This window comes from Sycon ciliatum, chromosome 10 (genome assembly GCF_964019385.1).
Source record: "Sycon ciliatum chromosome 10, ocSycCili1.1, whole genome shotgun sequence".
Lineage (NCBI taxonomy): Eukaryota > Metazoa > Porifera > Calcarea > Leucosolenida > Sycettidae > Sycon > Sycon ciliatum.
In genome coordinates, this window is record NC_088652.1 from 27,149,318 (window position 1) to 27,169,295 (window position 19,978).

The window sequence follows — 19,978 nt, forward strand, 5'->3', positions numbered from 1 at the left end:
TGAACATTGAGATAGTATTAGAAAATTTGACGGGCGAAGACTAGAACAGGACTATACAATATTACACATGGGACCAAAAAGATATATACAGACCGAAAATTTGTAGCGTTAGACGCGAACTTGAACACAGCAGATCTCCTCCGCAACCGCAAATATCCATACCAGGCGTACGTGCTCTTGAAGTAGTATACTAGCATTCGACATTCGAAAGGGCTTCTTAGTTACAATGGAAATACGCTCCGTCTGTGTAAGATGTGCAAAGGACAACATGGAATAAAATAGTACATATCAGCTTAAATACAATGGCACAAAATAATGTTTTTGATGTTACACATTATTATTATTGGTGAATTCAGCGTGTAAGCAAGCGGGTATTAAAATGCAGATCAGATCAGCCTCTCATCGGCATTGAGTTTACTAACGATTCAAAACGGACATAAAATTCGTGATTTCCTATGATTTTCAAAAAGCCTCTGTTTAAGAGTGTTTGTCCGTTCTTAATCTTTCAAAGAGAGTTTTTCGCAACGAAAGATTTGCCACGATCGTTGACACATGATCCCTATCTCTTAGGAATGGGTTCGTGCATGTGCTGCGAGGCTGGATTTTCTATGGACAGGCTCTCCACTTTCCTTGCACAAACATTATTTCTCTCCAGAATGTATGGGTTGATGACGTGTGAGATTTGATTTTTGTCTGAATGCCTTGTTACATACTTTACACTTGAACGGTTTTTCTCCAGTATGGATGCGTTCATGATCTCTGAGATGTGATGTTTGCGTGAATGCCTTGCCGCATAATTTACACTGAAAGGGCTTCTCTCCGGTATGCGTACGTTCATGAACTCGTAGGCTGTAATTTTCGGTGAACATTTGATCACAGTGATCACACTTAAACGACTTGTCCCCGGTATGGACACGTGCATGACGGGTAAGACCGGATTTATCACGGAATGACTTAGCGCAGTACTTGCACGTAAAAGGTTTCACACCTGAGTGAACCGTTTCATGTCGGGTCAGATTATATCGCCTACTGAAGGTTTTATCGCACACTTTACAAGTGAACGAATTATCATGCTGGCGATCGCGTGACTTATCTATTTCCTTGCTGAGCAACGTTTCAGGTAGAGAAAGGTCAATTTGAAGTTGACAATCTTCCTCCGAAAAGGACTCAGAGGTGGGAATATTGTTGAACGCTTGGAGATCGTGATGTTTAGGATCCTCAGAAAAGCTAGACGACAGAGGAGATACTGGAATACGTCCGTAGATGTGAAAGTCCACATCGGCAGACTTGCTTGAGCAATTCACATCTTCCAAGTCATAAGCTACTTGACCATGGCCTGTGTAGTGATCTGAAACTGAGACGGGATAGGTAGTAGTTTGGTGACTGTTGTCCTGCGATCTGTTGTCAGTGTCCACTGCCGACGTCATGGGATAAGAGCATGGGTTTTCTACAACTGTTGTTGAAATTTCAGTAGCGTTTGTATTTGTATTTCTCTGGAACTCTGGTAGTTGCTCCCTGAACTTGTCTGCCACGTCCCCCATCAAAGGATGATCTTGAAGGGCATCGGAGGTAGATATTGATGTGTTGCAAGAGCTGAATGAGGAACGCTGAGGAGGATAATATGCGTAGGAGAATTCAGAGGTCGCTCCTTGATTGCCGCTTTCAGCATTTGCGTGGTGATGTGCTCCATAAGATGTGCCGTATGATGCTGCTATATTTGGCGGTGAAGGACACGCAGTAGACCTTCTGCTGGTCCATATGACTAATGGTGCCAAAGGTGAGAGTGCATCAGAGGCCACGCTACTCTCCGAATTCCATTCACAGTCATCCATGATTCACTTACAACACGAAGTCTCAAAACTGTAATTTTCCTTCCAAGCACACAAAGTGTCCAACGTCAATGCCAATAATTCAAATAGCAAGAACTTGCCGTAGGAGGTAAGTTTTATAATCAGTAGCATTTATGTTTCCCTAAATAAGTGGAGGCACATTCTGCTAATTCGTCACGTCAAACATCTATATGTGAATTCTATAATCAACTGACACATGGCAATCTTATCATATCCTGAGCATACCCATAAGCACCTACACGCATACAGGTCTTCATACACAAGCTGACACACACACTCACACACACACACACACACACTCACATACACATAGACGTTATCCTTCTAATGTTCTCTTCACCTTAGAGCTTGTGTTGGTATCACGAAAGCTGAGACTTACACTTCATGCTGACTCTTCAACTCCTGACGTGGGATGGTGAAAATGTGAGACACGTCGGCGTCAGATATTGAATGGGACATCGATGTATCGAAGCGTTTTCACCTCATGTGAGTATAATAATAATAATTATTATTATTGTGTAGGGCCTTTGAAGAGCCTGGTACAATGTGACAAGATTCACAAGGACTAGAACGGGACTATACAATGTTACATATGGGATCAAAGTTACATAGAGGAGCAAAGGAACTAAAATATTTTGCATCACGTGTGAAACCCCAAACAGCCCAGCGTATAGGCTAGCGAAGAGATCAATATCCGGCATGCTCGTTCAAGATGAGCGACAATTTTAAAAAGGACTGTTTATTACCAACAATTAACCGCACAGGGAGTTTCATCGCAATTAATTGATTGTTTTTTGCATGGTTAATTTGTAAAAACATTCCTTCTGTGTAAGAAGTGCAATGAATAACAAGGAATGAAACTGAATATCAACTGGAATACAATGATTATGATAATGGTATTGATGTTGCATGTGTTGCCGTCAGCATGTAAGCAGTGAAATTGGTATAGGCACCTAAAATACACACCTAGAAACACATCCTTTCGGCTGTTAGCATTTGCAAGGACTTCAAAGCTTGTTCAAGCATTGATTGACTTAACACAAACGATGACACTTGATCAGTTTTTTCTCAGGTATGGATTCTTTCTTGGCCTGTTAGGCTGGATTCATTGGCGAAAGACTTTCAACATTCCTTCCACTGAAATTGTGTATCTCGGGTATGGATGCGTTCATGTACTGTCTCGGATTCAGCTACACTTCAGTGCACAAAACATGGGTAGGAGTAGGCACTATGACTCTATGTAAACAATCCAGTCACTCAAGTAAGAGCTGAGGGTTGTGCACCCCTAGATCTGTGAGCACTTGTCTTCGAAATACCAGTCACGAATGTGCCTCACCGAATCGAAGCTCAGGACTTTAGACGAGATTCTCGTTTACCTCACATTACAGTTAAAGAAACGAGATAATTATATTTATATTAAAAACGGACGCAACGCCATGACTGCTAATTTCGTCACTCACAGTGTCCTTGCACGGAATGAAATACACCCAATTATGCAGAAGGGAATATCAGCTCCTCATGGAAATATATCATACTGTTATTCTGTCTTAATTGTGACGAACGAGCTCAAATATACTTCATTATTCTGAGTAGACAAATGGAAAAAAGTCTACTTCCTTGCCCCATAGTTATTACTATACTCATTTTGGGTACCTTATGATTGAACCATATATGCATAATGATTATGCAACTCGTTCTAGAGCGAGAAACCCTGAGTTAGGACGACCTGGCTTTGTCCCGCTATGGTAAGCATCACAAAGTTGATACCCGTTTCTCTATTGTAGTTGACATATTCAGCACATTGGCTGTACATCCTAAAGTGAATCTAGTAGTCAGCTTGTCAACCTCACACTGGTCTGATGCAGTCGAGTACGACATGTTTACGTAATAATTATGGTATCAAATAGGGCATCGCAGGACAAAAGAAAAGGTGCCTGGTTCGAATCCTGGTGGTGACAGTCAATATTGTCTTCAACGTTTTCCCCTTTGCACCGTGTTCTCAAAAGAATGAATGCTTTGTTTGTTGGGCCTAACCGCTATCTACATCTCTTGGGAAGTGTGTGAGTTACAGTGAGGGCTGCGAACCACCAGCCTGTGTGGGAATCACAGGAAGCGAGAGTTCCGAAGTCAGCAGAAAACGTTGGACGGTAGCTACTTTGATGACCGCTACCCCATCTCGTAGTTTTAGTGCATTGCTTGATACCACATTCATGTTCAACAATAGGTGAGAAAAGAAAGGAATTTGCTGGTCATAATCTGGTTTACCAGGTTTGAGTTCTGGTATTGACAGTGATAATTCCCGTTTACACATTTTCATCCAACAAATGGACAGTGAGAGTTTTGATAAGCAGTAAAACATGACTATACAAGATGACACTTGGGATCATTCGTACATACATGCATAATATTGTTTCAGCATGTGCGAACTTGAAAGCAGCACAGCGCCTCTTGAAGCGAAAAGATCCGTACCCGGCATGCGTGCCCCAGAAATGGGATAAGCGATATATAGCAGGACTGATTTGTCAAAAAAGAACCATACAGACATGTGTAGCGCAATTGAGCCTTTTAATGCATGGCAAATATAGAAAAAAGTTCCGTCTATGGTAGAACTGAAATGGAAGCAAGGAATACAATGACAATGATAATGTTTTGGTTGTTGCACATGTAAAAAGTGACCTTTTTGCTATCGGATTGGATTGTAAACGACATTTCCGCTACATGCGGTTCAAAACGGGCTGTGTTTGTATTGGCATAGTCTTCCATGTTTTGTTTCACATTGAAAGACTCGTCACGATCGCTGACACTGGATCAGGTTCTCTCGGGATGGATTCGCTCATGACGTGTTCGGCCGGATTTCGTGGTGAAAGACTTTCCACATTCCTTACACGAAAATGGTTTCTCTCCAGTATGGATGCGTTGATGCACTGTGAGATTTGATTTCGTCAAGAATGTCTTGTCACACAAGTTACACTTGTATGGCCTCTCTCCAGTATGGATTCGTTGATGACGTATGAAAGTTGACATTGCCCCGAAAGCTTTGCCACACACTTTACACTTGTATGGTCTCTCTCCAGTATGGATGCGTCGATGCACCGTGAGATTTGCTTTCGCCGTGAATGATTTATCGCACGATATACACTTATATGGTCTCTCTCCAGTATGGCTACGTTCATGAAGGTGTAAGCTGCATTTGTCTCTGAATGGCTTTGCGCAGTACTTGCACGGAAACGCGTGTCCTGAGTGTAGTCGTGCATGACTGGTAAGATTAGATCTTGAAGTGAAATTTTTATCACACACTTTACACTTGAAAGATTTCTCTTCTGGATGTGTACATTCATGAGAAGTTAGACAAGATTGAGTCGAAAATAATTTATCACAATGCTTACATTTATATTGCGTTTCTCCAGGATGTAAATGTCCGCGATCAAGCCTAGCGGGCTGGCGATCAAGGGACTTTCCGGTTTCTTCGCAGAGTGTATTTTCTGGTTGGAAAAGGTCAGATTGAAGTTGACAAACTTTCTCAGAAAAAGGTTCAGACGTGTGATGAGTGTTGTTTATTTCAAGATCGTGATGATCGGAATCCGCGGGTAGGCTAGCCACTGGAGAAGACACTGGAAAATGTTCGAAGTTGTGCACAAGACCTGCGTGAACGTTCATATCGGCAGATTTGCTGTAGTTTTTGCCATATTCAGAGTGAAACGCTACTTCCTCGTAGTCAGTGTAGTGATCTGAAACGGGTTCGGGATAGCAGTTAACACTTGGTGTGCTTTTACCTTGCGAAATTTGATCCTTGTCCATTGCCGATGTCAAGGAATCCAAACATGGGTTTCTCATAGTTGTGGTTGAAGCAACACTGGTCTTTATATCCTTGTTCCTCTGGATTTCTGATCGAGTGTCCCTGAAGTTATCTTCCACCATGTCCATGAGACCATGATCGTGAAGAACTCGGGAGCAAGATGTTCGTGCTTTCCAAGGGTTGAATGAGGTGCTTTGAAGAAATTGCTGGGAACAGGGGACTTCTGATATGGCTACTTCATTACCACAATCAGATCGGCCAAGAGAGACGCCAAGGCATCTTCTCGACGTCATCAGAAACTGGAATTCGACGCGATATCGGGCAGTGCGTCGGAGTCGCTACGACATGTCATAGACGTCGCGAAGAGGAAAGGGTCGTCGAGCTGGCTGACGTGCCGTTCACTTAAGAAATATCAATTTAATTTAACAAAGGGAGAGTATTGGGACGGACTCTGCCTCCGTTACGGATGGACACCGGCCAGGGTACCGTCACACTGCTCTTGCGGCCAAGAGGCAACTGTCGCGCATTCCTTGTCGTGCCCCTATGGAGGGTTTCCCTCCATTAGACACAATGGTATTCGGGACGTCACGGCCCGGCTGCTGGACGAGGTGTGCACCAGTGTGTGTCCATTGAGCCCTTGCTGCAACCGCTGACGGGGGAGCGTCTTTGCTACCGGACCGCAAATGTGGAAGACCGTGCCCGGTTGGATGTCGCTGCCAATGGTTTGTGGGGCAGTCGTTTTGAGCGTACACTTATTGATATACGGGTTTTTAATCCTCACTCACGCTTAAATCGATCTGCACCACATACTATTGTGTATCAGCCACATGAAAACGAAAAGAGAAGGCACTATGAGGAGCGGGTGAGGCAGGTTGAGCATGCCTCCTTTGTTCCGGCGGTCATGTCAGCCAGTGGCGGAATGGGTCCAGCATCAACAGCACTGTACAAACGAATTGCTCATCTGTTGGCAGAGAAGAGGGGTGAGCATTACTCTCATGTTATGGCATTTGTTAGATGCAGGATTTCCTTCAGCCTTCTGAAATCCTGTATCATGTGCATTCGCGGTTGTAGGCGTTTAAATTTTGGTTTGAAATTTGCACCCTCCTGCGGAGCCCACGCTGCTTTGGCAGTGGCGGAGGCTCGCTTGCCGACGTAACCGTCGGAGATCATCATGAACAATGGACTGACTAATTATTCACTTGTCCTGTCTTTATAAATAACATGTTAGGCCACACTGAAGAAGGTCTGTGGTTCGACTCACCCGACCGACCGACATTTTTCAGCCCGACCATAACTTTTTTTCGGCGGGCTGTCGTGTGACTGACGTAGATCTACGTGGACTGAACACGTCCACGTACGTCTACGTGCTGTGCAGCGTGAGTCTGCGGACGCAGGCGGCTCCTTTTGGACTTGACTTGTAGTTGTACTGCAGTGCAGTGCAGTGAGTGGTACGACTGCTGCCTTGTGCTGGTAGTAGAGTCTACTCGATACGACCACCGGCAGACTGGCGAGACTTATTTTGAAGTGACCGTCCGGTTGAGAGTGATTGCCTCGTTCCAGATTAAGGACGGCCTTCTGTTTTGGGATGAAGGACAGACGAGATTGCACTTTCCTCCTGGGAACGATATTTCACCTGTACCGGTAAGTTGCTGCTCCATGTGTGCAAGCACAGGAAGCGTCGATGGAAAAAGCCCATGTATTCGTGCACGCCAACACCAAACTAGCAATACATGTACCGGTACATTGTACAATTTGTACTTCGAAGTAGTTCCCGAACTTACTTTAAACTCGCATCGTTCTTCATTTGCTTGATGATTTGGACAGTCAGAGTCACCGCTTGAAGTTATTCTATTCTCGTTCCAGAGCTACACAATGTTTCAAAGTATTAGCCAGTGATCCCTTTATACAACATGCATGGCATAACACTGCGTAATCATTGAATGCCGATGTACTGCGTGTCTAAAGGCAGTACAGTTCCCATCTCGGCCCGCTTCTTTTTAACCTGTGCATCAACTCCTTTCCTGATGCCCCTGCTTCTAGTACCCTATCCCTTTTTGCTGATGACTCTAATTTAATTCTTGTTTCTCCAGCAAACACCTCACTTCCTATCCATCATGCATTGCTCCAGACTGACATTGATAAGTGTTGTCAATGGTCATCAGCTACTGCCATGACGTTTAACACCAGTAAATGCGTCCACCTACCCTTTCAAAAATATGCATTAACCCCCGGCCCGTCATCCCCCTTGACAATGAACGGTGTGCCAATTCAGAAAGGTGATAGCCACTGTCATCTCGGCGTGACTATCACTCCTTCACTAAATTTTTCTGACCATATAAAATCTATCACCCATAAGTTTCGCAGTCGTGTTTTTCTGTTGCGCCATATGGCCCATTTCCTTTCTGCTTCAACCGTGAATTTGCTCTACAAGTGTTACGTACGACCACTGTTAGAATACGCAGTCCCTGTCTGGTCATTCGCCGTATCCCATTCAGATTCGCTTACGTTAGACCGACTGCAAGCCGTTGCTGCTCGTTCATATCTGCTTTGTAAGACCCGGCACCCTCCTGAGTGGGAAACCCCGAAGCAGATTCTTAATCGTACTTGTGACTGGTCATCCCTGAAGTGGCGTCGTCAGATTCTGTCCTTGCTGTATTTTCATCATGTCTTTTACCAGTTTCCGTCTTTGCTAATTCGTTTCAAATTCAATGTATCCCTTAGTTGTCGTCACCCGTCCTCTATAGTTTTACCTCGTTCTGGCGCCCATTTCCTTAAATCCCCTCTCTTCAGTTTATCTGTGGAATGGAACAAACTTCCAGAACACATCCGCTGCGTTCAGTCCTCTGTCAATTTTCGCATTGCTCTAAAGGCTCATTACTCTCAGCATAGATATTCTCTGACTGGAATTCCGAACTTTTCCGTTTGAGAATTTTTTTCCTTGAAATTAATCCTTGCTGGGTTTTTTCATCTAAATGTCCCGCTATTATCTGCAGAGGTGATTTCTTCCCTCGTCGATTTCTTTCCTGCTTTTATACCTCGATATTTAGGTACTTGTTTCCCTTCTTCCCATGCTTCATCTTCCACTCTCCTCTCCCCATTTCCCCATTTTTCTTGCGATATTTATGTGGGAGACTTCCGTGATAAGCATCCATTTGCTTTTGGAGAATCCTTTTAAATAAATACAATACAATACAATACAATACATGTACTAAAAAATATATAAAAAAAAAATCCGCCCGCCCGCCCGTAAAAAAAAGTGTCCATGCTAGTCGAACCACACACCTTCTTTAGTTTGGCCTTATTGCATATGTTCTTGGTTTAGTTTTTGGCCTTTTTCGTGCTTTGGAGTTGATAACATTTTCCTCACTTCATTACCACTATTGGGGTATACGTGGTGAAGGGCTGGATAACGAGTACTATAAGATGGTGCAGTTGGCTGTGGAGAACACGCGGTTGACCTTCTGCTTGTCCATATCACTAATCGCGGCAGAGGTGAGAGTGGATCAGAGTCGTTGCTCTCCTCCGAAGTCCAGTCATAGTCGTCCATGATTCACCTACTTCGAACAATTCTCACAACCGTAATTCTCCTTCCAAGCACTGCAAGGTATCCTAATTAAAACAACAAATAAAATGCTTGGAAGTAGCAAGAAGTCAGTTCAAATAGGAAGACAACACTCCCTAGTTGTAGTCAATAGTTTTGTAAATAGTATCAGCTGGTGTTTCTCTTTAGTAATTGAAAGAACAATGTGCAAACTCTGCACATCAACACAGTTCACATCTATTTCTGGCACTGACATTTTACTTTAAGCAATATTATAATCTTGTGAAATCACGCTCATACGCTCAATCACATACAAATGATAATGCGTATCGCAATTAATTAATTGTTTTTTTTGCATAGTTAATTTGTAAACACACTCCTACTGTGTAAGAAGTGCAACGAATAACAAGGAACGAAACTGTAGATATCAACTTGAATACAATGATTATGATAATGTTATTGATGTTACATGTGTTGACGTCAGCATGTAAGCAGTGAAATTTGCATGGAGACCTAAATAAAACATCTGGAAAAACCTTTGGCTGTTAGTATTTGCATGGTCTTCAAATTCTGTTTTCGCTTTGATGGATTTGTCACCAGCGCTGTTACCTGATGAGTTTCTCTAAGAGGATGGATTCTTTCTTGGACTATTAGGTTGGAGTGCTTGGCCAAAGATTTCGAACATTCCGCACACTGAAAAGGCATACTGTATCTCCAATATAGGCATATCTCCAGTATGGATGCGTTCTTGTTCTGTCCCGGCTTCAGTGACACTTCAGTGCACGGAAAGGTGTGGAGGAGTAGGCACTATGACTCTGTGTAGACGATCCAGTCACTGAAGTAAGATCTGCTTGTTGTGCAGCCCTAGATCTGTGAGCAATGGTCTTGGAAAAGCCGGGTCAGGAATGTGTCGCACCGATTAAATTTTTAGGACTGTTGAAGAGATTCTCTTTTACCTTACATTGCAGTTAGAGTAACGAAAATTATTCCTATCGCACAGCTATGAGTCCAAATATAGTCAATAACAGTGTCCTCGCAGGGAATGAAATGCACCCAATCATACAGAAAGGAAGGTCAGCTCCTCGTGGAAACATATCATATCCTGTATTTCTTGTGTCGTAATAGCTCAAACTTATTCCAAATATAGCAATGGAGAAATTCTAGTTTCTTGCCTCGGTCTTTTACAAGGCTTTTATTTCCTATATTGACCTCGTGCTCAGTCAATATTAGATTTATCACGACAAACAGTCCGTATTTCCAATTCCAGAGCGATAACCTCAGGAATCCCGGTTTTATGACTTCACAACCGCTGCACCACCACCTACTCATGCAACGACAATGCTGCACTAGGCACCGTTCCACTGCGAAACCCCTAAGCAGTCAAATATAAGCAGTCAATATAGCCCTATAGAGTGAAATATGCAGGAATATTTGACTGCTTAGGTATAGCGAAAATCAATGGGAGTCAATACTAAGAGAGTGAGAATGCCCATTATAGGGTACCATAATTTGGAAACTAATGATCATGAAACTCATTCTAGAGCGAGAAACCCTGAGTTGCGACAACCTGGCTTTGTCCCGCTATGATAAGCATCACAAATACCATCTTCTCTATTGTATTTGGCATTTGGCACATCCAGCACTGGCGGTGCATCCTAACTGTGACTCTAGTAGTCAACCTATCAACCTCACACTGGTCTGATGCAGTGGAGTAAGATATGTTTTACGTTCTCAGCTATCAAGAGGGAGCATCGCTGGCCATATGAATGGGTCCCTAGCTTGAGTTCTGGTAGTGACAGTCAAATTTCCCGTTTACACATTCTCAGCAAACAAATGGACAGTGAGATAGTATTCGAATAGTTTTGATAAGAAGTAGATCGTTACTATACAGTATGACACATGGGACCAAGAGTACATACATGAATAAAATTTTAGCATCATGTCCGAACATGAAAACAGTAGAGTGCCTCTTCCAGCGAAAAGATCCGTACCAGGCATACGTGCTCCAGCAGTAGGTTTCGGTTATATAGCATGACTAATTTATCCAAAAAAAACATACAGTAGCGTTTAGCGCAATTGAGTGTCATGGTAAATATGGAAACACGTTCCTTTTCTGTAAGAAGTGCAATGGAAAACAAGAAATGAAATAGTGGATATCAGGCGGAGTACAATGGAAATGATAATGGTTAGCACCTTACATAATTATGTTGAAGTTAGCATGTAAGTAGAGACCTTTGCATGCATAAAGGATCAGGCTTTAAACGACATTGATTTTATTCTACTTGCGGTTCAAAACGGGCCTATGAGTAGCACTTTCAACAATCTTGAAAACAATCTTTCTGTTTTACGGTGTTTGTATTTGCATGGTCTTCCATGTTGTTTTTCACATTGAAAGACTTGTCACCATAGCTGACACTTCATCAGGTTCTCTCACAAGTGTGGATCCGTTGATGATTTACGAGAGTTGAAATTGCTCGGAAGTCTTTGCCACATACTTTACACTTGTATGGTTTCTCACCAGTATGGATGCGTTGATGCACTGTGAGATTTGATTTCGTCGTGAATGACTTGTCACACAAGTTACACTTGTGTGGTCTCTCTCCAGTATGGATTCGTTGATGCACGGTGAGCTTTGATTTCGTGGTGAATGACTTCTCGCATGATTTACACTTATATGGTCTCTCTCCAGTATGGGTACGTACATGAACTCTAAGTTGGGTATTACGGGGAAACATTTCATCACAGTAACCACACCTGAACGGCTTCTCCCCGGTATGTATACGTTCATGAACATTTCGATCGGATTTGTCACAGAACGGCTTGGCGCAGTATTTACACGGAAACGGTTTCTCTCCAGAGTGAACACGTTCATGACGGGTAAGATGAGATGGCCTATTGAACGTTTTATCACACAAGTTACAACCGAGCGATTTCTCTTCAGGATGTGGACATTCATGAGATGTGTCGCAAGACTGAGTAGATAAGAATTTATCGCAATGCTTACGTTTATACGTTTTTTCTCCAGGATGTGAATGTCCACGTTCTAGCGGATCATGCTGGCGATCAGGTGACTTCCCGGTTTCCTCGCAGAGTGACGTTTCTGGTTGACGATGGTTAGTTTGAAGTTGACAAACTGCCTCAGAAAACGGCTCAGAGGTGTGATGATTGTTGATCCTTTCACGGTTGTGATTCTTGGGATCCTCAGGTAAGCTAGTCACTTGGGAAGACACTGGCACATATCCGGTAATATGTACACTGTGGCCTCCGTTAACGTTAACATTGCCAGCATTGCTTGAGAAATTGCTATACTCCGAGTTTAACGTTACGTTCCCACTGCCTGTGTAGTGTTCGGAAACGGGAACGGAATAGTTTACAGTTGCTTTACTGTTGTCTCGCGTACAGTGATCGTCGTCCATTGCCAATGTCATGGGATCCAAACATGGGTTTAAGATAGCTGTGGTTGGAGCCTCACTGGGCTTTGTATCTTTCGCCCTCTGTATTTCTGGTCGGGGGTCTTTGACGTTGTCAGCAACGCTGTTCAGCCGAGAATCATGAAGTACACCGAAGGAAGACGTTTGTGTGTTCCAAGATCTGAATGAGGAGCCCTGAATAGAACTATCGGATACCTGTGCGGTCGCTATTTGTTCACCACTATCGTGGTTTGCGGGGTATAGAGCTGTGTAAAGTGCATTGTAAGGTAATGTAGCTGGCGGTGGAACTGCCCTTCTGCTTGTCCATATCACTAATGGTGGCGATCGTGTTTGTGCATCATAGTCGACACACCCCTCCGAAGTGCAGTCACTATCGTCCATGATTCACTTCCTTGACCAATTTTCACCACCTTTTCAAATTAATTCTTCTTCCAAATTCGGCAAGGTATTCGAATTCAATATCAACAAATCAAATAGAAAGGCAACTCTCCCTTGTCGTAGCCAATATATTTGTAATTAGTAGTAGCTGGTGTTCCCCTTAGTAAGTAGATGTACAGTGTGCCAAGTCGACACGTCAACATAGTTCACATCTATTTCTAGCACTGTCCCTTTACCTCACAAAATGTGTATAATTCTTTTCATGTAACGCGCGCAGACACACACACACTTACACACACATATAGAATTCCCCACAATGAACTATCTCTCAAATTTCGTCTTGACCTTCACACCTCATTTGGAATCGAAAAATGTGAAATATGCATTGCACGCACCAGACTTGAGAAAGTGCAACAGAGAGTCTTTGTTGCTACAAATATATACGAATTGAGTCACAGTTTTATGGAGGTTCTTTAGCCTCGAAGGAGATATTATAGGAAGGGTTTACAAGATGTGACAATGTCATGATCTTCAACATTAACCTCAGCTTTCGGCACTGATATGCATTGAATATCATTGTTCTTTTATCAAGTTACAGTTGTTCACGCAATGAAAAGACAAAAGAGTGTGTTGCGTGCGCACTAAAAACATGAAAATTATAACTACAGCTTAAACACAAACAAACAAGGCCGGTCCTGGAAGCTCGAGGTAGAGTGCTCAATGTACGAATGTACAGAGCAGTATACACACACAACAGAGGCGAAAGGCTGTGTTAGCTGTAACTTAAAGTTTCACGCATCGAGCGATCATCAGACAGCAGCATTCACTATCGAATTCTCTACGAGCAGGCCTAGATATTTGATGCTAGTGTGGAAGTTAGTGCATATGTGCGAAGTGAAGACGTGGCATTGGGACAATGGTTTTGAGTTGTTTTGTGAGAGTTAACGGATAAAGGTGAGAATAGAGGCGATAACAGGGCAGTGTTACCGAGTCATTAAAGGCGATAGCGACGGTAGCGCAAGACCACAGCAAGAGTGAAGAGGGAGAGAGAAAGCACCATGGCGCCAAACCTGGTGCAGGTTGCGCAGTGCAGGTTGCGCAGATTGCGCAGGTTGCGCCATGTCGAAAAACTCACGTAAAAAAACTCACGTAACGTAGCAGACTGCGCCAGAAAAACCATATGCCAGATTTTCACGAATCTCGGTTTGAAACTGACCATCAGCGCGGGCATGAAGACGGTAGATTTCCTGGATGTGACACTGGATTTGTCAACAGGGAAATACCAACCATACCGGAAGCCGAACAACAACCCCGTCTATGTCCACCAACTTTCCAATCACCCACAGGCCATCATCCAACAATTGCCAAAGACAATCAGCAGACGACTAACAGACATATCAAGTGACCGACACATATTTGAGGAATCGGCACCAGCGTACAACGATGCCCTCAGAGAGAGTGGATACGTGGAACGAGTCGAGTACATGGAAGAGAGGAAGGAGGAGACAGGACGAAGAAAGAAAAATAGGCGGCGCAACATCACTTGGTACAACCCACCCTTTAGCAAGAACGTGGCCACAGACATCGCACACAAATTCCTCCGACTCCTCGACACACACTTTCCTCACGGCTGCCGATTGCGTCAGATATTTAACCGCAACAACGTCAAAGTTAGCTATTCATGTATGCCGAATATGTCCGCAATAGTCAAATCCCACAACAACCATGTTCAAAGGAAGAGACAAACACAGGACAAGAACGTCCCCGACAAACGATGCAACTGCCGAGACAAAAGCACCTGCCCAATGGACGGCGACTGCCAAGTACGATGCATCGTGTACAAGGCAACAGTCCAGCACACCGGAAGAGAGCAGCGGCACGAGTACCTCGGCCTAACGGAACCACCCTTTAAACAGAGATACAACAACCACATGAGCACGATGAGGCATGAGAGGATGGAAAAAAGCACGGAGCTGTCCAAGTGCATATGGAAGCTCAAGCGGAAGAACACTCCGCACTCTGTGAAATGGGCCGTCGTCACCAAGGCCCAGGCCTACTCGAACGCGACCAAGCGGTGTCCCCTATGCCTTGCTGAGAAACTGGAGATCCTGGAAGCAGACAAAACGGTCAACATCAACAAAAGGTCGGAGTTGGTGTCGAAATGCAGACACGAGAACAAGTATTACTTGTCCAGATTCTCACCATCAGTTACGTGAGTTTTTCGACATGGCGCAACCTGCACCAGGTTTGGCGCCATGGTGCTTTCTCTCTCCCTCTTCACTCTTGCTGTGGTCTTGCGCTACCGTCGCTATCGCCTTTAATGACTCGGTAACACTGCCCTGTTATCGCCTCTATTCTCACCTTTATCCGTTAACTCTCACAAAACAACTCAATACCATTGTCCCAATGCCACGTCTTCACTTCGCACATATGCACTAACTTCCACACTAGCATCAAATATCTAGGCCTGCTCGTAGAGAATTCGATAGTGAATACTGCTGTCTGATGATCGCTCGATGCGTGAAACTTTAAGTTACAGCTAACACAGCCTTTCGCCTCTGTTGTGTGTGTAACTACAGCTTATGTATTTCCTTTCTATAGTTGGTGAAGCACATTGTGGTGAAGAGAGAAGTAACGAAGATACCAACAGGGGATAACTGTTAGCAACTTCCGCGATTACTTCATATGGAAAGTTTTTGTTCCTCACACCGGGGCTTGCTCTATACGCCTACTGACTTGAATTTAATCGACTCATGATTGCCACCAAGAGCACACAAGAAGTCAACCGAAACTTCGAATCAAGCTAGCCTGCAAAATATCACCACTCTTTAGCCAGGTATCAAGTCAGTCGGCGGAAAGCGCGAGCTCTGTTGTGGGGAGCAACCAATTTTCCTCCGAAGATTTCAACCCAATGGATATATTGATTTGTCCACTATGTACAAACACCACTAGTAAAATATGTCTGGCATGCATGCTGCTTGAACGGATCTAGATGTGAAAACCTTCCACCACCCTTTCCGGTCGGAACAATCTGACCGGGGAGAAATTATGCCAACCCAAATATCAGATATAGAGATATGAAAAAATTACGAAACAGAAAGCAACTGTTCAGCATGAGGGTTACAACTACTGATCAATAATTACATTTTCATTTCAAGGACAACGACAAAACGTAGTGGTAAGAAAAAGAGAGAAAATGTCCTTGCCTTGTTGGAAGCTTTTTTACATATGTTAGTTATAGGACCTGAGCTTTGTGTTCAGAAGGAGAATGTGTTGTCTTTGCAGTTGTTTGGCACTGTTCGTCATGAAGGTGCGAAATAGATCCCATAATCTCTTGATATTTTCTCTCTTTTTCATGTCACTACGTTTTTGTCACTGATTGGATTATGCATGCTGTTTTCTTGACTATTGACTACATCTGTTTTGTTTCCTTGTCATTTCTACAAATTATTGGAGTGATGTATCTCGGAAATTCTTTTCTTTATAGCTGTAGTCTTTTAGCATATTTTCATCATGTAGTATTTTGAGAAGAAGGGAACGAAAACGTACAATACTTTTTGACACATGTCCTTATTCGCAGGTGCATGCGTAGCCAATACATTTTTTGTAGTATTATTAGTGAACAAGCGTTTCGGAGACAGGAGTTTTAATATAGCTACAAAGACAACTAATTGCACAGTAAACATTTCATATATGTCGACATGTATGTGTAAAATGTTGTACGATTATCACCTTTTTTGTTTCGCTCTTTTTCCCCTTCTTTCACTTTTATCTGTCCATATAAGATTAGTTTCAAGTAGTCTCCATTCCATTGTCACGTAGATTCACTGATGATTGTAACAAGAAAACAGTTCTGAACAAATCCTCGCTTTCCCTTTCGTTGTGTGCCTTGCGATAATCGTACAACATTTTACACATACATGTCGACATAATGAAATGCTTACTGTGCAATTAGTTGTCTTTGTAGCGATATTATTATTAGTACTATTATTAGTTTTCAAGGTTTCGTTCTTGGCGCGTATATCAGTTACCAGGCCATGTGAACCATTGTAAAGGCCTCCAAAGCGGTGGGATGTAGGCGTTTTTCTCTTCTGCGGGGATGGAGGGCCACTGGATGGAAAGGGCGAACTCTGCATTCATATTAAAGTAGTATAGTCTGAGGAAGTGAGCTAAATCATAAAGTTCAACTGTTACGTTTGCTTACTACGAAATGGATGTGCATTTGGCTTAGTACTCATCCTGAGCGCAAACAAGTTCTTTTGGGGTAATGATCAGTTACATTATATGCTGAACATAGTCACGAGAAAACGTTCTGGAATTGTTTCATTTTCATTGTTTCGTACATGGTTATGAGTGCACAATTAGTTTTGTGCATTGCTATTTTAAAGGGGAACTCCGGTCCAAAATCACCCCCATTTTTTATTGCGGAATCCATTAGAGTATGTCGTAAGTGGTAGAATGGCGAAAACCGGAAGCTTCTACGACAAGGATAACATACCCGTCAACCCCGCATGCTCTCATCATCCGCCCTTTATAAAATCGCTCACACAACCCCGTTATCACATGGACGCAGTGCACACCTGGCTTCTCTTGTCCATTCTATTAAGCTTGAGTTGTGCCCACCTCATCTCATGTGTTTTAATTGGTTCTCTTCTCTAAGAACTAGAAACTCACTCTTACTCCCTAAGTGTAACTCATCCACTCTTTTGCGCTTCCCTCTCTTTATTGCTTATTCTGTTTGGCTCACTCTACCCAGAGAAGTTAAGGACCTGACCTCACTCCGCCTGTTTAAGATCCGTGCCGCCCCTTATTTACTACGACATGCATAGCTCATTATCCACATGTCCTTTGCGTCTCTGTGTTTTTCACTGTTTTTATTTGACATTATCTTTCTTTACGGAGTTGTTGTTGCTGTTCGTTTTGCTACTCTTTCTTTTTCCCTCCCCTTATTTCTATTTATCGCCGTGGTTGGCAATCACCCACTCTCGTAATATTGGCCGGTGTTTCCGCCGAGTCTTGAGATGTTGCAATAAATAATAAATAAAAAAATACCTAAATTACCAATTGCAATTTTCCATATTTGGCACGAGGGGCCCCCGCCCACCCTGTGACGTAAAACGTTCTCAGTGACCTCCAATTTTTTTTATTCAAATGGTAGACCTACAGAAATTTTGAAAAAGGTATTCACTGTATTTTCTTCAATGAACAACCCTTGTACTTGTATTCATTCGATCATCATGTTGGAGGAAGAGGAGACCACGGGAGGTGTGGAGGTGGACGCCACTTCGGATTCAACAACACCGAGGCCTTTTAGGTTCGAGCCGAAGCGCGCATCAGCTTCTGCGAAACTGTCTACAAGTAATATTCCTGAGACTACAAAACAGATGAACGTGAAGAGAACGCTTTGGTTGCAAGTGCTCGCGTGAGAAGCACTGCTTGATGCCGTTGCGGACAATGCAGCCTGATGTGGAGCGAGGTCGAGTCGACTTGTTGCTAGGAGGTTCCTGCAGCTTTCGGTAAACGCGGCAAGCAGGAAGGGCTGCAGTGCGTCACGCAGCACTCAGAGTTTGCTGTTGTTTGCCTGCAAAAATCAGTGCTCGAGGTGGCATTGCTTTCCTTCGAAGAATTTCGGGCAAGGTGTGGACCGTGGTCAAACAGGTGAGGATTCGCTGAATCGGTTTCATTATTTCCTTTCTTTCCATGTTTCATTTACCGGTACAAAGTAGATGGGAAGTGTTGTGCAATGATTTTGTGTACAGTATTCAAATTCACCAATTTCCATCACACAATCATGAAGTTCTATTGCACCCATGCCAATATAATTATACTGGTACAACGATGTCTTTCATTCATACTATTCCTAGCACTGTAAGTGTTTCGACTGTGTGTAAAAGTGATTTAAATTTGAAAAAAGGCCAAAGTGTCTTTAGTATAGTAGCCCATAGAAATATTAATTCGAATCCGAAACTATTTACACTGAAACTATTTACTTTTACACAATCATGAAGACACTCGTGGTATGTGTATCTACATCTCTCCAACTGTTTTGTGCAGGATTTGGAGACATGTGGCGTATAGACAATACACATGGTTCACCCATGGATACTTTGGACGCAAGCAGCGGCGTGTGATACCGTCTTGCGTGGCATCGAAGATAAAGCAGCTGTACCAGAAGGCAATGCAGATGCGCACTGGGGCTTTGAGGAAGCAGTTGGACATGATGATGATGATGATAATGCTTCTTGGCCTGGTTGACGTTCACATAATCATTGGTACATGTGCATGCAGAATGTAGAAAACAGTTGACAGACACGATTTATAACTATTCTTGACTCGAGCAATATTTGTGTTTTCGGGTGGGCGCATGCTTTGCACCAATGCAGCTGCATGAACAATCTGGTAAAGTTGACAGATACAATGGCACAAGACTGTACTGTGTTCGGGAGCATGGGGTTGTGCCGGTGCCGTGTGCCGTTGCGAATGCCGAGAATGGTTGTATGCACATCGTTCAACAGGTCCTTCAAGAAGTTGCAGGACATTGTCGTGCAGTTTCTTGGCCACTTTGTGCTCTTGGTGTATTACAGCCTGTACCTGAGCACAACCTCCTTGGTTTTGGCGTGCGCTCTCCCTATATTGGCATTGTGGGACAGACATGCCGACTGTACCCGTGCTCTCATGCCGCATTGTACGAAAAGTGGACGCGTTTTGGTGCCCACTTCAGTATGACAGCATTAAAAATTTCCCAGGCTGCCTGTATGGCAGAACTTGGTGAGCTGCTTCATATCGTTGAGCAACGACTTGCCCATGACGATGCTCTCCAGGATTTTGTGCTGGTCTGAACCCCGTGTCAGCCATGCTCTCTCCTCAAATACATGCCGTCAGTTTGCGAAATTTGAAAAGTACCGTATATTTCTTATAATAATACAAGGCCAAGGAATGGTAAATGATAAAAATCATACTGTACCTTGTATTTGTGGCAGTG

The 19,978-nt window shown here is 43.4% G+C and overlaps 1 protein-coding gene and 1 long non-coding RNA gene across 2 annotated transcripts; one reads left to right on the forward strand and one right to left on the reverse strand.

Annotated features, from left to right (window-relative positions):
• Nucleotides 1-1,924, reverse strand: LOC135825920 (zinc finger protein 14-like). Its single transcript, XM_065338557.1, has one exon. The coding sequence runs from the start codon at nt 1,830-1,832 to the stop codon at nt 642-644; it is 1,191 nt and encodes a 396-aa protein (XP_065194629.1). The 5' UTR covers nt 1,833-1,924; the 3' UTR covers nt 1-641.
• A 16,405-nt stretch (nt 1,925-18,329) lies between these two features.
• Nucleotides 18,330-19,323, forward strand: LOC135826496 (uncharacterized). Its single transcript, XR_010555310.1, has 2 exons — nt 18,330-18,654; nt 19,051-19,323. It is a non-coding gene; the product is annotated as an uncharacterized LOC135826496 (long non-coding RNA).
• The last annotated feature ends 655 nt before the right edge of the window (nt 19,324-19,978 follow it).

Coding starts and splice junctions, on each gene's coding strand:
- LOC135825920 (XM_065338557.1), bottom strand. CDS start 1,832: ATGGATGACTGTGAATGGAATTCGGAGAGTAGCGTGGCCTCTGATGCA.